Genomic DNA, 18789 nt, shown 5'->3' with positions numbered 1-18789 from the left:
ACTCTTTAAAGAATGGTTTCACACGGTGGGTAGTCTTCTGTGACTTGCTCTTTCACTCAGCTTTATGTTTCTAAGATTCATCCATGTTTGTAGCTGCAGTTCATTTAATATCCACTTCTGTGTAGTCTCCCTTGCATGAATATAGCACACTTACTCATTTTGCTGACAATAGGTATTTGAGTTGTTTTTAGTTTTTTGCTACTACACACTGTGCTTCTATAAACACTCTTGCACGTGTCTCCTAGGACACATGTATATGCATTTCTTTAGAATATGGTAGTGGATTGAATTGTGTCCCCCCAAAACTCCCTGAAGCTTGAATTGTATCCCCCGTGTTTTATGTATTAGAAACTTAGCCCCCACTGTGACTGTTAAGAGGGTGGGAAACCCTATTATAGTAATTGAAAGGTGGAGCCTTGAAGAGGTGATTGGATTGTAGGACCGTGCAGTAGTGAATGGATTAAGCATGGTGGTCAGGGGCGTGGTCCTGAGGGCCTTTTTTTTTTTTCTCATTAATCCACTCATTTATGCATCTAAGGGTTACTGATGCCTACATTTAGCCTGCACACAGTATCTGTAAATGTATTTCGATTAGCAGAAGAATGATTTTTCCATCTCACCTTAATTTCAACAAGGTCAGTATGTTAATACCATTAGGGCACAATTCCCAACTCTGACCCCAGCTGAGACCATGCAGGGTGGGCCGGGCTCCTCTGACGGAGGAGGGTCCCAAGGTGCTGCCTCATCTGCTCACACCTCCCTGCAGCGACTCCTGTGATTCCTTTGGGAACTTTTTTTTTTATTGCTGTATTTATTTATTTTATTTTTTAAAATTCTTCTTGAGTCAAAATTGATTATACGTATTTTTGGGGTTCAACATTGAGATATGTTGATCAAATCAATATTACTAGCATAAATATTGTTACAAATCGAACTTATTCTTTATACGCCTTGTCCAATCTCTCCCTATCCCCTCTCCTTCCCCCCTCCCACCACTGATAACCCTAGATTTCTTCTCTCCTTCTGAAAGAGTAATGGTTACTCTGTTGATTTGTTGCCTAGATGATCTGTCCAATGCTGAGAGGTGTGTTCAGGTCCCCCAATATTATTGTAGAGCAGATGCTTCTTCTGTCACTCTGGAATGGGCTTGTGGAGAGAGACATCTTCTTCTTTTCTTTATGTCTGCTGGTGACTCTCCTTGTGTCAATGCACTCCAGTGGCTGGCGGACCATCTGCATGGTGGTTGTGGTGTCTAGTCACTTTCACGGCAGCCATGGTTATTGTGGTGGCTGTGGTGGGCTACTCACATGGAGGTGATGTTTTTGACATGCTCCCTCGTGCTGGCAGTGTGCCTGGTTGTGGGAGGGGTGTGTGGTCCCTGGCTCCATGCTGAGGGCTTTAAAAGAAGAGGAGAGTCTGTCTGTCTTGCTCTCTGCTCTCTCTGCTTCCACCGTCTTGCAATGTGAGATCCCTGGGTCTGTCACCACCACCAGTTGGACTTTGGACTTCCCAGCCTTAGAAACTGTAAGCAATAAATTTCATTTTCCTTTATAATTACCCAGTTCTGTGTATTTTGTTATAAGCAACACAAAACGGACTAATACAGACATATACACCTGGGAGTGGAATTGGTGGGTCATAGGATGGGCATTTACTAAGTAATGCCAAATTGTCTACTAAAGAATTTTTACCAAATTACAACTTGCCATTGGTGTTTTCTTGCTCCACATCTCTACTAACACTTAGTATTTTCAGATTTCTTAAGTTTCTTCCTGATCTAGTAGGTATAATGGTATTTTATATGGTCTTAATTAGCATTTCCCTGGGGTCAAGCATGTTTCCATATGCTTATTGGCCATTGATTCTGGGATTGTTTATTCATGTATTTTGCCCATTTTTCTATCAGGTCAACTGTTGTTTATTTATAGGAGCTCTTTATACATTCCGAATATTAATCCTTTGAGAGGCAATACAGTATAATTGGTAAGCCAGACCAGCTGGATTCAAATCCTGATTCTGCAACTGTGAGAGCATGCGCAAAGCATCCTACTTCTGTGCCTCACTTTCCTCACCTGTAAAATGGGAGTTACTATAAACCTTACCTCTCAAGCTCAGGTGAGGATTAAATGAGATCATATCTGTGAAGTGCTTAGAATAGTACTTGGTGCACGGTTGCTCAGTGAGCACTTTATTGAGAGTAAACATTTGCTATTATATGTGTAACAAACATCTCCTCTGTGGTGGGTCTTTTAATTTTCATGATAATGTTTTACGCAGATTTTTTAAAAAATAATTCGAATGCAGTCTTAATTCGGTGAATCGGAACACAATACACTTTCTGTAGTGGATTCAACTATGTAACCCCCAATTCCCTGAAGCTTGAATTTTTTCTGTTAGGTCCAGTGAGATGGAGAAAAGGTAGAGAGAGAGACCTGAGCCAGGCACTATTTCAGCCAAGAGGCTTTATTCCACCAAGGTGGAGGGGAGACTGAGTCAGATCAGTTCCCCTGAACAAAGGAAAGCAGGGGTTTATAAACCTTTGAGGGTTCTCTGGCAAAGTAATGGGCAATTTCGAAATCACTGTATGCAAGGTGACACAGCCCTTGTAGTCTGCTAACACCTGGTCAGCGAGGGCATAGGCTTCTAATTAGTGTCGTTACTATATCAGTGCAAAGCGCTCCAGCCTGAAGCCAGCTCCTGCAACCCACAAGATGTTCCTTTGATGATAACGATCATGTTTATCCCTTCCCAGGAGAGGAATTTTGCTGCTCAGTTCCAGGAGCAGAAAAGGGAAAGAGGAGGGGGAGAAGGGGGGAAAGTTGCTTAACCTGGCTGTGCTGATGTTAAGCTAGCCGTGAGGCCTAATAGTATCCCCCAAGTTTTATGTATTAGAAACTTAGACCCCACTGTGACTGTTAAGAGGGTGGGAACTCCTATTATGATTATTGAAAGGTGGAGACTTGAAGAGATGATTGGATTGTAGGATCGTGCACAAATGAATAGATTAAAAATGGTGATCAGCGGCGTGGTTCTGAGGGCTTTAAAAGAAAAGGAGAGTCTGTCTCTCCCTGCTTTTTCTGCTTCCACCATCTCACAATGTGAGACTGCTGGGTCACTGTTGCAACTGCCAGATGGACTTTGCGCTTCCCAGCCTCAGACACTAAGCAATAAATTTTGTTTTCTTTATAAATCACCCAGTTCCAAGTATTTTGTTATAAGCAACAGAAACAGACTCATACACTTTCCAGTTAGGTAAGGAGGCGGGGCTGGAGTAAAACAAACGGGGGCAAACTGGCCACAGATGCCCTGACTCCATGGATGTGTCCGCAGCCACAGGGATGGGTGCTCCAGACGTTCAGGCTGATGCATCTCTGTAGAAATTATGCTAATTGAATTGGGAAGATTTTTTCTGGTTGCTAGTGAGAAAAATAAAAAATAAAAATAAAAACGGGGAAAAAGAGGAGCAGAATCTATTGGTTCCTTTATACGTTTCAAGCACATCTGGATTCAGAGGTTCTGTGCTCCTGAGAATCTCCTCTCTCTCCCGTTGCTTGGCTCTGCTTTGCTCTGCGTTGTCCTCTTTCTCAGGCACAGTGTCCCTACAAGGTGGCCAAAGTAAACGCCAGTCACTCTGGGTTTATAATCTGCCACCTCAGTGGCCCCAGGGAAAGAGAATGCCCCTTGCAACGACTCCAGCAAAAGGCCTGCGGGGAGCCTCACCTGCTCTGAACAAGTGGGTGCGGCCAGGGTGTGGCCAGGGCCGCCCTGCTCCGATCGCTGATCTGGGTCAAATACCCTCCCCTGGGGCTGGGGGGAGGGGCCAGGCCTACCAAAGGCACAGGGCTTAAAAAGAAGGGAGCGGTGGATCCCCAAAACACAATGGATCCACCTACAAAGAGAGGTAGGGGATGCTGGGCTCGGAAAAGCAGCAGACATCCACTACGCTGACATGGGTGCGGTGCTTTTATGCTGGCTGGGGATATTTGGGACCCTGGATGTAATGCGGGGAGTGATAATAGAACTCTCTCCTGTGGGATGTGAGGTGAAAAGAACCCTGAACATGGCGGCCTGCAGGGAGCCAGGATGGCCCTTCAGTGAAGGGGGTAAGGCCAGAGACAAATGGGACAAGACTGGACAATGGGACAGGCAGTTTTCACAGGGTAGGTGATTCCTGGTCACTGCAAGATGTCACTCAGGTTTTATTAAATACTTTGTCCTATTGTTTGTGGTACTTATGGGCAAATAAAGAGGAAAGGGCTGTGACCTTGCGGGGTGGGAATATGGAGAACAGACAGCGAGATGGCAGAGGTGACTGTGGAAAGAGCAGAAACAGCCTCCCAGAGCCAGAGAGATACATGCCCGTGGATGGAACCCCAGGACTTACTCCTAACATCTAACATTTATTGAGCACCTGCTATGTGTCAGGCACTTCTCTGAACACATCCCACATATTAACTCATTTGCTTCTCACAACTCTCCAAGGTAAGTCCTATTATCACCCCCATTGTAGAGATGAAAAAACAGAGGCACAGAGAGGTTAAGTGATTTGCCCAAAGACACACAGTTGTGCATGGCAGAACTGGGGTCTGAACCCAGGCCCTCTGGCTCCCCATCCTGGCACCTGCTGTAACCACTCTCATATGCCTCGCTTGAGGGTGAGGGTGGTCTTGGCATTTCTGCAGGAGGAAAGCCCGTTTTATAACCCCTTTTTGGTGGCCATGCAGCCAGGGGGCTTGGACAATATCTATTGATTCACTTGGAGGAAGGATGCCAGAAGGTTTGAGGGACATCTGAGCACCAGTGAGGTGACAAGGCTCTGCTAGGGCAGGAGACCTCGCAGAGAGTGAAGGCTCTGCTGGAACAAATACTGGTGAGTTTCTGCCTCCCTGAACCTATTTCTCTCATTTCTTGCAATGGCTCCAGAGTCCTTTTGGAGAAATAGTGCTCCCCCAGACCCTGACCTGAGTGCAGACAGAACAGGGCAATCATGGTCACAGGCGGGCCCCTGATTCCCAGCACAGCACAGGAAGGTACAGGGCTGCGCCTCCATGGTCAGCCCTGCCTGGGGCAACCAGGCTAAAGTCTACCTTGTTGGGGAGGGAGGAGACGGGTCCTGAGGGTTTAGGGAGAGTGAGCTGGAGGGCAGCTTAGGGTCCCAAGGTGGGCAACTGAGGAGCCTTGTGTGTGTTACAAGAACAGGGAGAAATATGGAGAGGGATAGTGAGGCAAAAACAAGACTGACAGATAGGTACAGCAAGAAACAGAGACACACAGAAAGAAATACAAAGACAGAGAGGGATGGAGACAGAGGGAGATACGGAAACACAGACAGACAAGGACAGAAACAAACAAAAACCGGGAAAGACAGAAAGAGATGAGAGATGGAGAGGGGGAGACAGTGAGGCTGAGATGGAGAAGGGAGATACGATGGCAGAGAGAGAGGAAAACCATCAGGTGAGAGAGAGATACACACAGAGGCAAACAGACCTCTCCGCCCTGCTCAGCCCCTTGGAGAAAAGCAGGCAGAAACACACCCCACACTGACCTCCTTCTTGGCACTCGCACAGCGCAGCCGGTCCTCCCTCAGCTCTGCCCACCTTCCCTCCTGCTGCCGGCCAAGCCCATTAAGCTGCCACCCTGGCCACAACTGAAGGCCCCACGCCCCAGGGAGGAAACCACTGAAGAAGCGTCCCTGCTCCCTGGCACTCCAAACCATCAATTAATATTAACGAGGGAAGGCTCCTCACTGCCTAAAGACCCCCATCAGGGCTCAGATGGAGGGCAGGCCCCGCCCCTGTGACTCAGGAGGTTAAAGAGCCTGGGGCCAGCCTGCAAGCCCGGGGTGTTCAGATGGCGTGCGGCAGCAGAAGGGTCACCATCCAGCTGGTGGATGAGGAGGCAGGGGCTGGAGCCAGAGGCCTGCAGCCCTTTCGGGGTCAGAGATACGAGGCAATCCGGGCAGCCTGCCTGGATTCTGGGATCCTGTTCCAAGACCCTTACTTCCCTGCTGGCCCTGATGCCCTTGGCTATGATCAGCTGGGGCCAGACTCGGAGAAAGCCAAGGGAGTGAAATGGATGAGACCCCATGTAAAGTTGGGGCTGGGGGCCTGGACTCCTGGGTCTGAGGCAGGAGGGGCTGGGGGCCTGGACTCCTGGGTCTGAGGCAGGAGGGGCTGGGGCCTGGACTCCTGGGTCTGAGGCAGGAGGGGCTGGGGGCTGGACTCCTGGGTCTGAGGCAGGAGGGGCTGGGGCCTGGACTCCTGGGTCTGGGGCAGGAGAGGCTGGGGCCTGGACTCCTGGGTCTGAGGCAGGAGGGGCTGGGGCCTGGACTCCTGGGTCTGAGGCAGGAGGGGCTGGGGCCTGGACTCCTGGGTCTGAGGCAGGAGGGGCTGGGGCCTGGACTCCTGGGTCTGGGGCAGGAGGGGCTGGGGCCTGGACTCCTGGGTCTGGGGCAGGAGGGGCTGGGGCCTGGACTCCTGGGTCTGGGGCAGGAGGGGCTGGGGCCTGGACTCCTGGGTCTGGGGCAGGAGAGGCTGGGGCCTGGACTCCTGGGTCTGAGGCAGGAGGGGCTGGGGCCTGGACTCTTGGGTCTGGGGCAGGAGGGGCTGGGGCCTGGACTCCTGGGTCTGAGGCAGGAGGGGCTGGCCTGGACTCTTGGGTCTGGGGCAGGAGGGGCTGGGGCCTGGACTCCTGGGTCTGAGGCGGGAAGGGCTGGGGGCTGGACTCCTGGGTCTGGGGCAGGAGGGGCTGGGGGCTGGACTCCTGGGTCTGGGGGAGGAGGAGGCTACTGGGGACTGGCTCAGAGTAGGTTCATCCACCCGGGATTCTGGGAGGCCCAGGGAAGCCACACACCTGCCCACAGACTTCATAGGCCTTTCCTGAGGTTGGAGGCCCTTGTTACTCTGGAGCAATGGAGGACAGGAAGGGACCCAGGCATCTGCCCTCCCAGTTGCTCCTTTCCTCCCTCTCCTGGGCTGAGGCCTGGACTCCCCATCCCCCCCCCAGGAGTTTTGTGCTGAGCCGCAGTTCATCTGTGAAGACATGAGCCGCACGGACGTGTGTCAGGGGAAACTGGGTGAGACCCCTGAGTCCATCTGGAGCCTCCAGCTCCAGCAAGTTGCAACTGGGACCTGACAGCCCCATCCCTTGGTCTCCCTCTTTCCCTTCCCCACCCCCTCCCCCTCAGTCTCTCCTCTCCCTGTGCCTCAGTCTCCTCTTTCCACCCTCACCTAGTCCTAGCCTTTCCTCCCAGGTAACTGCTGGTTTCTTGCGGCTGCTGCCTCCCTTACTCTGTACCCCCGACTCTTGTGCCGGGTGGTCCCCCCTGGACAGGGCTTTCGAGACGGCTATGCAGGTGTCTTCCATTTCCAGGTATAGCTCAGTTCCTCTGCCTGTGCCTCAGTTTCCCCCATGGTGACATGATGATATGGATTTCACAGTTGATACTGTCCCCTAGGGGCTGTAATTCTTGGACTCTGGGACTGGCACAGCAGAGCCTGGGGTCAGACGTTGGGGCCCAGGCAAGGTTGGAGGTTGGAAGTCAAGCCCAGGCCCTGTCCCTTTTCTCACCAGCTCTGGCAGTTTGGCCACTGGGTGGATGTCGTGGTGGATGACAGACTGCCCGTGCGTGAGGGGAAGCTGATGTTTGTGCGCTCAGATCAGCGGAATGAGTTCTGGGCTCCACTCCTGGAAAAGGCCTACGCAAAGTAAGGACCCCAACCCCTCCCTTAGCTGCAACCCCAAATCCCAGCAGCAGGCTTCAAGCCACATGGGACCACCAGAGTCCTCCAACCTTTGGGATCTTCCAGAAATTCCACAAAGGATCCCCAAAAAGTCACAGCCCGAGAACTTTAATATCATAACATTCCCTGAGGCCTTCCAAATCTCAAACACCTCCTCCATCGACATTTCACACAAAACATTTCTGGAGACTCACCAGTCACCCATAATTTCTAAGGATCCTGAAATCTCATCTGTCAGGCCCTGGATTCACCAAATGTAAGATTTATCCCTTCAGGTGACCTGTGATCTCAGACAGCCTCTCTTGGTTCATTGAGAAATCCAAAGCATGCCCAAAATACTGGGTGTAATCCCCGGGGCCCTCAGATCTTTACCTTTCCCCATCCTGAGGCTCTGAAATCCCCGACAAGTCCCCATCGGGATTACCCCCAAAGCAGACATCTCTCAGAGACTCAAAGTTTTAGACACTGTGCCAGGACTCCCAGAATTCTGACACAGCTCTCCCAGGACCCCCAAACCTCACAGACCCATTGGCCCCAGGGACCATAGGCCCAATTTCCAAAGGCTTCTTGGGTGTGCCATAATAACCCACTGCAAAAACCTGAAAATTTTGGGGATAGCCCCTGGGGATCGCAGACCCTGGGATAGAGGCCCCCAGATCCCAGGGGGATGCCTGAGATGCTCACGCGTGCCTCGCCCCCCACCCGGATCTGCTCCCACAGGCTCCACGGCTCCTATGAGGTGATGCGAGGCGGCCACATGAATGAGGCTTTTGTGGACTTCACAGGCGGTGTGGGCGAGGTGCTCTATCTGAGACAAAACACCCTAGGCCTCTTCTCTGCCCTGCGCCATGCCCTGGCCAAGGAGTCCCTTGTGGGTGCCACTGCCCTGGTGAGAGAGGTGGACTCCCATGCGGACCCCCACCAGGATACAGTCAGAGCTGGGGGCAGGGGTTGCTTCCTGTGTCCTTCTCTTCTCACCTTCTGCTGTTGGCTTATTCTGTCTCACAAATCAAACTGGAGTAAGTCAAAAGGACGTCTATTTGTCCTCACAAGGCAAGCTTCAGGCACAGCTGGATCCAGGTGCTCAGAGGACGATGCAACTGTGTTTTTCTATTCCAGTTCCGTGTTAGCTTCCCTCTCAGGCAGGCTTTCCCCTCATGAGCATAAAAGGGTCCCCCCTCAAATAAAAAGGGTCCCCCATAACAGCAGATATCTCCCACCACCCCAGGGGTTAAAAAAAAAAAAAAAAAAAAGTGCCTCTTTCTGAGAATTTCAACACAAGTCCCGGATTGATTCTCATGGGTTTAGCTTGGGTCATGTGTTCATCCGTGACCCCATCACACATTCATTCATTCATTGAGTTGGTCTAACTCATTCACTCATCATTCACTTACTCGGTTACTGATTCTCTTTTTTGTGTCTGTCTGTCTGTTCTGTATCTCTTGTCGTTTCTGTGTCTCTCTCTCCTCTTTCCATCTGGTTTTGTTTGTTTCCATCTCCCTCTCTCTCCTTCCTCTCTTGCCTTCACCCACCAACCCCGACACCCTTTCTGAGCCCTGTGCCACTCAGCTCAGTACTCTCATGGACTCCTGCTTTGGTGGTAGGAGATTGGGGGTCGGGAAGGAGCAGCACCCCTCCCATCCCCCGCCTCGGCCTCATCAAGCCCTGTCCTTGACCCAGAGTGATCGGGGCGAGTACCGTACAGAAGACGGGCTGGTGAAGGGACATGCGTATTCCGTCACAGGCACGCACAAGGTGACTATCCCACATGGTGGGTGGGCTGGCAGGGGGTGTCCAGGTGCCACCCCCACTGACGATGCTGCCCTCAGGTGTCCCTGGGCTTCACCAAGTTGCGGCTGCTGAGGCTGCGGAACCCGTGGGGCCGCGTGGAGTGGACCGGGGCCTGGAGTGACAGGTGGGATGGGTCTGGGGCAGCCGGGGGGCCCAACTCCACCTGCCCGCCCCTCACACCCCAGTCTCTCCAGCTGTCCACGCTGGGACACACTCCCCCCCGAGTGGCGAGAGGCTCTGCTGGTGAAAAAGGAGGATGGTGAATTCTGGTGAGTTCTTCGGGCCCGGCTCTGGGAGGGACGAGTCCTGCATGCAAGGACATGAGAGAAGTTCGTGGGGCTGCGTCCTAATGGGGAGAAACTGTCCATATTGGTGGTAATATTAGGGGAATTTGGAGGCATAGTAATCTTTGGAGGTTGTAAGGGGATGGGTAGGACTTAGGTCAATCAAGGGAAGCTTGGTGACATTTGGGGCACTTGAAATTTGGCAGCATTGAGGAGCTGAAGGATACTTGTTGATAATTGAGAGTCTGAAGGTCTTGATATTTGGGGATTGAAGGCAATTTGATGATATTGTGGGGGGAGTTTGTAAATCTTGGCAATTTGTGGGGGCATTTCTGAGGATTTGGAGAAATTAGGGGGAACTGGAGGGCTCAGTGATTTGGGAGTTATTATTGGAGACTGAAGGGTACTTGGCATACTGAAGAAATTTAGGGGGTCTTTGTGATGCAAGGTCATCTCTGGGGTCTGGAGCTATGTGGAGACCTGGGGGCCCTGGTGAGGCAGGGACCGGGCAGGAGCTGACTGCTGCCCACTCTGCAGGATGGAGCTGCAGGATTTCCTCCACCACTTTGACACCGTCCAGATCTGCTCGCTGAGCCCAGAGGTGCTGGGTCCCAGCCCAGCGGGAGGTGGCTGGCACATCCACACCTTCCAAGGCCGCTGGGTGCGCGGCTTCAACTCTGGTGGGAGCCAGCCCAGTGCTGGTGAGGCCTGGGAGGGCCCTGAGAGGCAAGCTGGGGGGAGGGGGCTGTGGCACACTGGAGAACCCCATTTCTTTCTCCTCTGTTAGACACCTTCTGGACCAATCCCCAGTTCCGGCTGACGCTGCTGGAGCCTGATGAGGAGGAGGAGGAGGATGAGGAGGGGCCTTGGGGGGGCTGGGGGGCAGCAGGGGCACGGGGCCCTGCACAGGGGGGCCGCACCCCCAAGTGCACGGTCCTCCTGTCACTCATCCAGCGCAACCGGCGGCACCTGAGGGCCAAGGGCCTCACTTACCTCACCGTGGGCTTCCACGTGTTCCGGGTGAGACCGTGGGACAGCTGAGGCATGAGGGAACAGGGAGTCATGGAACGGTGGGGCCAGTGGGGGATCGGATGGGGTGAGGAGGGCTGGGGGGCCAGAAGGGGGACAGGAGGGGGTGTGAGAAGAGGTGGAGAGGGAATCAGAGGAAGGGGTCAGGAAAAGACTGAGGGGCTGGCGTCAGAAGGGCAGGAGGGGAGAGAGCAGGCAGGAGAAGGGGCAGCGGGACAGACGGGGGAGGAAGGGCTAGGGAGGGGTCAGAGAGGTGAGGGACGGGCAGGAGTGTGGAGGGGGCAGGGAGGGGACTCTGAGGGGCGGTCACCTCCTCGCTGCCCCTGACTCCCCTCGCTCTTCCTTCTCACAGATTCCAGAGGAGGTGAGTCACAGAGGGCCCCAGACCCCGTCCCTCAACCGGCCGCAGGGTCATCCAGCAGCTTGGTCAACCTGCGCTTTGGAGGGGGCAGAGTCGGGATCCGGGGGGTGGGCGGCGAGCGGGCTAGGGTGGGGCAGTCTGGAAGGTGCGGTGGGGCGGCGGCCGGGTGGGTGAGCCTGGGCGGTCGTGGTCATGCCGCCCTGCCCCCAGCTGCTGGGCCTCTGGGACTCCCCGCGCAGCCGCGCGCTCCTGCCCGGGCTGCTGCGCGCCGACCGCTCTCCCTTCTGCGCCCGCCGCGACGTGAGCCGCCGCTGCCGCCTGCGCCCCGGACACTACCTGGTGGTGCCCAGCGCCGCCCGCGCCAGCGACGAGGCCGACTTCACGCTGCGCATCTTTTCTGAGCGCCGCCACACGGCCGTGTGAGCCTGGGGCACCCAGATCCAACCCGGGGATCCCCAGGCCCTCATAGACCCGCTTCCCGGGGCCAGCCTAGACCTCGCCCCCCGGAATCTCCAGTCCCGTGTGGATAAGCCCAGGGCCCCATGGTTCCTGCCTAGACCCCACCCGATTCCTCAGCTGAGACCCCCCCACGCCCCACAGCCCCAGCCGGGGGTGAACAGTCCCCCTTCCCATCTTCTAAACTGTGCAGGGAGATCGATGATGTGATCAGCGCAGACCTGCAGGCTCTCACGGTGAGGGGCTGCTCTTGGAGGGGCACGATGTGGTGGGGGGGCAGGTCTTGGCCAGAACTAAATTCCTCCCATGCCGCAGGGCCCTTACATGCCCCTGGAGCTGGGGTTGCAGCAGCTGTTTCAAGAGCTGGCTGGAGAGGTAAGGAGGGGGACAGGCCTTCCTGGAGCCCTTCCCTCACTCCTCTTTCTCTCTCCTCCTGTGCTTAAATCCCATGACCTTTTCTCAAAATGCTCATAGCTCTTCCCTGCCTCGGGGCCCTTGCTCAGTCAGGACCTTCTGCCTAGACTGCCTTCTCTCCCTGGACACCTCCTGCTGTGCTAAGGTCCCTTCTTCCTGATGTGCCCTTTCCTGGAAGCCCTCCCTGAACGTCCCCAGGCTGGTCAGCTGTCTGCTGTGGGCTCCCACAGCTCAGTGCTTCCCTCATGGCAGCCCTGACCACTCTGGGGACATGTCTGTCTTCCCCACTGGACTGTGAGCTCTGAGAGGGCAGCCTAGGGCTCTCCCAGCCACTGCTTTGTCCTCAGCACCGCCCAGTACAGGGCCTGGCCCAGAGCAGTTTGTTGAATGGCTGCTTAAGTAAATGGCTCACAAGTAGCTCTTTCCCTGACCAGGAAGAAGAACTCAATGCTCCTCAGCTCCAGACCTTATTAAGTGTTGCCCTGGAGCCTGGTGAGTTGGGGGAAAGGGTATTGGCCAGGGTTCGTTGCAACCAGAGCCAGACCCCACCCAGCCCTGTGTGTGTGAATGCATGATGCTGCTGGAAGTCTGGCCACAGAAGCCTGGGTTCAGCCTGGCACCATCTCACTGCATGTAGTCCAATGGCAGGTCCCATAGCACGCCCCACAGCCAGGCCTCTGGCCACACACATGCTCCCCTTCCACTAAGTGAGAGGCAGGGTGTATTGCTGCTGTGAGCACAGACTTGGAACCCCCTGCCTGGGTTCACATCCCATATCTGCTAGTTACAGCAGTCACTGGCTTTCTGTGACTCAATGTCTATTAAATGGGGATAACAATAATGCCTACTTCAGGGGTTATGTCCACAAAGCACTTACAATGATGGTCAGTCACATGCAGGAAGTGCTGGGGTTTTCTTTCCTGTAGCCAGGGCCCATGCTCGGACTCCCGGAGAGATTGGGCTCAGGACCTGTGAACAGCTGCTGCAGTGTTTTGGGGTACATGGAGGGGGCAGTGCTTGGGTAGGCGGGTGGGGGTGGGAAAGTTGGGGTCTCCTCCCCTTCTAGGGACATTGACCTTAACCAGATGCCCCCACCTCCAGCATGGGCAAAGCCTGGCCCTGCATCACTTCCAGCAACTCTGGGGCTACCTCCTGAAGTGGCAGGTAAGGTGGGAGGCTGGGCAGGGCCCTCCCTGGAGGGAGAGGCACCTTTACTAACAAGGATATAGGCATCTTGTGGGCTCTCAGGGCCCCAGGGAGCAAGGGGGGACTGGACCACCCCATACCAACTTGAAGTAATATGGCTGGGACATACCTACTGCCCCATCCACACCTCTGTGGTCCCTTTAGGGGCACTAAATAGCTCAGTGCTTCAGAGCACAGCCTCTGGTCCTGGGTTGGAATCCCAGCTCCCAGCTCAGCCCCTTTCTGGCTGTGTGACCCCAGGCAAATCACCTCTTCTCTCGGGGGCTTTTGCTTATCTACAGCTGGGCGGCTCCAGACCCCTGTGAGGAGGAAATGATCAAAGGCCTCATCCTACTAATAATAGCGACAAGCTCCTATTTACTGAGCCCTATGCCCCTGTGGGTAGAATCCTAGCTTGTCCTCACAAGCCTGTGGGCTTGCTTATGCCCATTTTGCAGACTGGGAAACAGGTCCAAAGTGGTGAAGCTGCTTGCCCAGGGCCCACAGCCAGGAAGAAAGGGAGCCATGATGGGAACTCAGGCTGTCTGGCCTTGGAGGCCCCCTTTTCAGCCCTCTCCAGGTGCTCAGTTGCTCAGGGGCCCCGGGGGTGGGACTGACCTACACCTCCCTGCCCAGGCCACATTCGACAAGTTTGATGAGGACGCCTCTGGAACCATGAACTCCTACGAGCTACGGCTGGCGCTGAATGCGGCAGGTGGGGACAGGGCCTTTTGCCCCTCCTAGTCCATTGACTCAGAGTCTGCTCACTCAGCTGCAGCCATGCACACTGCAGCCATCCAGAAGGCCCACCTTAGTTTGTTGCCAGTTCCTGGCAGGGACTGGTGACCCTGACAGAGGCCAAGTGGGAGGTGGGGGAGGAATTCTGTGTGGGATCAGGAGGGTGTGAAAGGGGATGAGCCTGGGAGGTTGCTGGGAAGGGCAGGGGACCCTCCAGGAAGGAGAAGATTGGGAGCTGGTGTCTGAAAGGCCCTGGCCTCCTGGATTTCAATGAACTTGGATTGAAATCCTCACTCTACTAACATTCCTGGGGTGGCCCTGGGCACATGACTCCAACTGCTTGAGCCTCCGTTTCCCTCTCTGGGAAAAGGTTAACACACGGGGTGGCCGGGAGGAGCCTATGGAGTGACATACCTAAGCGCTTAGTGCTGGGAACACACAGCTTTCATTACCAAAAGCCACAGAGTTCCCCAAAGAAAGCAGCCCAGCGGCTTCTGCTGAAAGGCTGAGTTCCTCCTGGAGAGGTAGAACAATCCCATTATTTGTGTGGAAGCCCAAAATCCTACCCAAGAAACTGGAGCCAGAGGCAAATGCTTTTCATGGGCTCTGAAGAAAGAGAAGTACAGGAGTGTGACCTCGTGTGGAGGGGATTTGGAGGGAGGGCTGGATCACTCCTCCACCACTGCACAGAAGAGGGAGCCAGAGGGAGAGGGGAGGTTCAGGATTTGGGTGTGGCTGAGTGTGAGAGAGGGTGTCAAGTGTCCGGAATGTGTAAGAAAAAAGAGCCTAAGTTAGAGGGGGAGAGATGGGGTCTGAGAGAATCAAAGATTGGGAGCTGTGGTGCAGAAAGTGAGTTCCAGATAGACGGATGCAGACAGGAGAGAGAACAAGGACACAGAACAGTAGGGAAGATGGAAGTTTTGTGTTTATTCATTCAGTCTGAGTTCTGATACCTGCCAGATGGAGGAAAAATGACATTCTTTTTTTTGGTGGCCAGCCAGCTTGGGGAATCTGAACCCTTGACCTTGGTGTTATAAGCACCATGTTCTAACCAAGTGAGCTCCTCAGCCAGCCCTGACAAAATGCTCTTAAGGAGAATTTCATAAGTAGAAACTCCAACGGAGGCAGCTGGGGTTCTTGGTTCTTCCACTCCATCTAGCTGCGTCTTCCCACAGCCCTGGGCACAGCATCCCCCACCCCCATACCCAAGGGCAGATGCCAGCCAGGAGGCCGCAGGCCCCCCAACCTTCTCAAGACTGTTAAACGGCACCTAGAACTGGACATAATACGTAAGGGCACTTGACAAGTATTTATTAAATGAATGAAGCACAGACAGAATGGGGTGAAGATGCGCTTTAGGAGCAGCAGAAGCCCATGAAATTGTCTCCAGAGCTGTGTATCTGGACATGTGGAGGATGGACAAGGAGGAGAGCTATCAGGAGACCTTGAGTCGCAGAGGGGGTCAAGAACCAGTGTTTTAATCTGTAAAAGCCTTTGTTGAGCTTCCACAGCAAAGATGAACTTTAGAAAATGCCTCTGATGTGGAGAAACTGACAGTTATGGGACTGACAATGTTTCTGCTGCACAGAAATTCTCCAGTGCCCATTAGCAGGGAGAAAGTCCCGCAGGATTTAAAGGAGTACTAGTACTGACACACACCATTTTTAGGTGCCAGACACTGTTCTAGGTTCTCTACATGTATCGACCACTTGCTCTTCACACAACTCTATGGGGTCAGGGCTATCATATTCCTCATTTGATGGATGAGGAAACTGAGGCCTGGCAAAGTGAAGGGAATGGCCCATGAGTGCACAGCTGGATTGGGACAGCTGGGATTTGAACCCAGGTCATCTGCAGGAATGAGTTGGGAACAGGGCTGTGTGTCATCTCTGGGGAGCTAGGGTGGGGGTGCAATGCTGAGGTGGGCTCTACAGGAACAGCCCAGGCTTAGAGGCACTCTCCCTCCAGGCTTCCACCTGAACAACCAGCTGACCCAGGCTCTCACTAGCCGCTACCGGGACAGCCGTCTGCGTGTGGACTTTGAGCGCTTTGTGTCTTGTGTGGCCCAGCTCACCTGCATCTTCCGTGAGTGTCAACCCTGGCACGGTGGGGCACAGGGAGGATGTCTCCCATGGCTGGGGGACTAGGGGTGGTGAGCACTCACCCTGCCCCTCTCTACACAGGCCACTGCAGCCAGCACCTGGATGGGGGTGAGGGGGTCATCTGCCTGACCCACAGACAGGTGAGCCTGGGCTGGAGGGATGGGGGCTCAGGAGCCATCCTGGGAGACCCCTGCCTCAAGTCTCCTATCTTCCTTCTCTCTCCCAGTGGATGGAGGTGGCCACCTTCTCCTAGGATCTCAGGATGGGAGCCCCTGCTGCTGGAGGCAGGACACCTGAGCGAGGCCACACTCCCCGGGCCCTGCTCTGGCTGGAGCTGGCCTGCCTGGGCCTGACTTCTGCCCCACCGCTCACTGGCTGGGTGACTTCCCTGTTCTTTGCTCTCACCTGGAAATGGGTATGGCAACAGCACCTTTCCCGTGCAGGCTACATCACCCGCTCAGAAGAGCACTTCTTATTTTTACACACTTGTGGAATCATGGGTTCGTGTGCCCCGCCTGCTCTGGGAAGACATATTCTGCCATCGCTCCCCTAAGAAGTGGAGGACAGAGAAAGGAGCGAGAAAAGAGAGGACACTGTAGGAATCCTTCTTAAAAATATTACATGTTTTATTATCCTGTCCCCTGAAGGGTGGTTTATCCAGAAACCGAGAAAAAAAAAAAAAATCAATCAGAATAAACTCAAAAAAAGTGGAGGGGGGGACCATCAACTAGCAGGCAGCCAGGCCAGCAGCCCACCTCTACCTCAGCGGGGTCCCGAGACCCATGCCCGACGCAAACAAAGGGAAAAATCAGTGAGGGGAGGGGAGGGCAGCAAATCAGCTGTGTCTTCATCACGAGAGCCGGCAAAGATATGTTGCTAGGCGAATATATATTTATATAATAAATCCGTAAGTTAATAAAGTAATAGTAATTCTCTGAATTTTAAATTTTTTTTATAGTTTTTTTTTGTGTGTGTATTTTTTTGTTTTTTTTTGTTTTTTTTTTTTTGGTCCTTAGAAAATCTGAGACACATGAGTCCAGACAAAGCAAGGCGAGGAGAGCTGGGATGGGAGCGAGGGGTGGTAGGGTGAGGGGCCCAGTCTGCCCAACCCCACTCCTCTGCTGCATTAAGGGCCGGGCAGAGCCGAGGCCCCTCATCTCCTGGCAATCCCAAGCTGGGAGAAGGGAGCAGGTAGAATGGGGCTGGATGGGTTCCTGGTCCCATCAGGCAGCTGTGGCGCCCTCTGCTGGACCCTTTGCAGGGCCTGGGTGGTTCCCGGACAAGGCACATGGGGCTTTGGCCTGGATGTGGGAGGCCTTGAAGGGACCTCAGGGCAGAGGAAGGGACCTGGGTGTGGAGGGGCGTCCCCAGGGCACAAAGGGGACCTGTTTTATTGTGGGGCTCCACTGTCCCCTCCACATAGGTTAAAAAACACATCATATATATTTACCAGACCAGAGTGCTGACTCCCAGTCTCCCTTACCCCTAACCTCGTGGGGGTAAGAACCTCCTGGCCAACCAACAGAGAGAGAGAGGAGAGAGCCTGCCCTAGCCCCTCCCTGTCCACCCCCACCCACCTCCCCACCAAAAGGACTGACAGAGAGTGCTTTGCATAGATACAGAGTCAGAGGAATCGGGACTGTGGAGTCCCATGCTGCGGGGAGGGGCGGAAGGGCTCCACCAGCCCCACCTGGAGGCTGTGAGGAGGGCTGTTTGGTCAGGTGTCTCCGGTGAGGGCCTCACAGGTCACTCTCGCCGTACAGGGCTGTAGAGAAGGACTTGTAGTCGAGGGCACCAGGCACGGCATCAGGGCCCTGGTAGGGTGCCATGCGGGCAATGCAGTACTCAGCTTGGTCAGGGGGCAGCTCTCTCCTCAGCTCCTCAGCTGTGATGAAGTTCTGGGGGTGGCAGAGCGGAGCTCTGAGCCATCCCCCACTCACACATTAGCCTGCCCAGCCCCTCACACCCAGTGCTGGCCATGATTCCTGCTAAGAAGAACCTTCCCGCCGGCCCTCGGGTGCCTCAGAGGTGTCCCGCTCACCTTGTCTCCTGCCAGGACCTTGAAGGAGGCGATAACCTGGTCAGCTGTGTCTGTGTCAGTGGTCTCCCTTGACATGAAGTCGATAAAGGCTTGGAAGGTCACAAGGCCACTGTGGTTGGGATCAACCACGCTCATGATGCGGTTGAACTCAGCATCGCCCTGTGGAGTAGGGGTGGGGGCAGGGGACAGACAGCATTTAGGGGTGGGGTAGGGGCAGCCAGGCCCAGACCAGTGGATTCTCTCAGGAAAACAGCCAGGACAGCAGGACCCTACCCGGCCCACGCGCCCAGCCCGTGTTGTCAGCTTGCCTCCAATGCCTTGGCCCGGAGCAGAATCTGCTCCAAGCTGGGGAGCAGCCTCCCTCTGCATTCTCCCCTCCCATGGTGTCAGGAAGTGGGGAGTTGGGGTTTACAGCCCCTCTGCCCCAGGCTCACAAGTTAGCTCTGGAGGGTGGGGAAGAAAGAGAGAGAGAGAGAAAGAGAAAGAAAAAGGGGAGAAAGCTGCCCTCTCTCTCTGGAGACTTCTAGGGAAGGTGGGGGGTGGGGAGGCTTGGGCAGTCATCGGAGGGACCCTGGTCCGGCAGGTGCAGCAGAGGAGGTGGCAGGCAAGGCAAGGCTGCACTGCTCTGGTGGAGGAGGGTCCCCGA

The 18789-nt window shown here is 54.5% G+C and overlaps 2 protein-coding genes across 10 annotated transcripts in view; one reads left to right on the top strand and one right to left on the bottom strand.

The window, feature by feature from the left end:
* Positions 1-5850: 5850 nt before the first annotated feature.
* Positions 5851-16527, top strand: CAPN12 (calpain 12). The gene is made up of 21 exons (XM_063112816.1): positions 5851-6087; positions 7006-7075; positions 7253-7371; positions 7573-7706; positions 8463-8631; positions 9423-9497; positions 9572-9657; positions 9728-9802; positions 10355-10518; positions 10605-10837; positions 11199-11210; positions 11418-11626; positions 11857-11899; positions 11979-12038; positions 12512-12569; positions 13004-13074; positions 13179-13241; positions 13899-13977; positions 15969-16091; positions 16184-16242; positions 16329-16527. Exons 1-21 carry the CDS (start codon positions 5851-5853, stop codon positions 16353-16355), a joined length of 2166 nt encoding a protein of 721 aa, XP_062968886.1. The 3' UTR covers positions 16356-16527.
* Positions 16528-16704: 177 nt separating this feature from the next.
* The window catches only part of ACTN4 (actinin alpha 4), a 74019-nt gene continuing 71934 nt past the window's right edge, over positions 16705-18789 (bottom strand). For 8 of the 9 annotated variants that reach the window (XM_063112815.1, XM_063112806.1, XM_063112808.1 and 5 more), the window contains 2 exons: positions 18144-18302; positions 16705-18000 (listed from right to left, as the gene is read on the bottom strand). In XM_063112815.1, the coding sequence (XP_062968885.1) occupies positions 17842-18000; positions 18144-18302 (318 nt within the window). In that variant the 3' untranslated portion in view covers positions 16705-17841. Of the gene's footprint in view, positions 18001-18143; positions 18303-18455; positions 18587-18789 lie in introns of those variants that run through there. The other variant, XM_063112810.1, reaches the window with a different exon arrangement.

This window comes from Cynocephalus volans, chromosome 10 (assembly GCF_027409185.1).
Source record: "Cynocephalus volans isolate mCynVol1 chromosome 10, mCynVol1.pri, whole genome shotgun sequence".
Classification (NCBI taxonomy): domain Eukaryota; kingdom Metazoa; phylum Chordata; class Mammalia; order Dermoptera; family Cynocephalidae; genus Cynocephalus; species Cynocephalus volans.
Note: the sequence above shows the minus strand (reverse complement) of the source record. Positions and strands in the feature narration are given on the sequence as shown.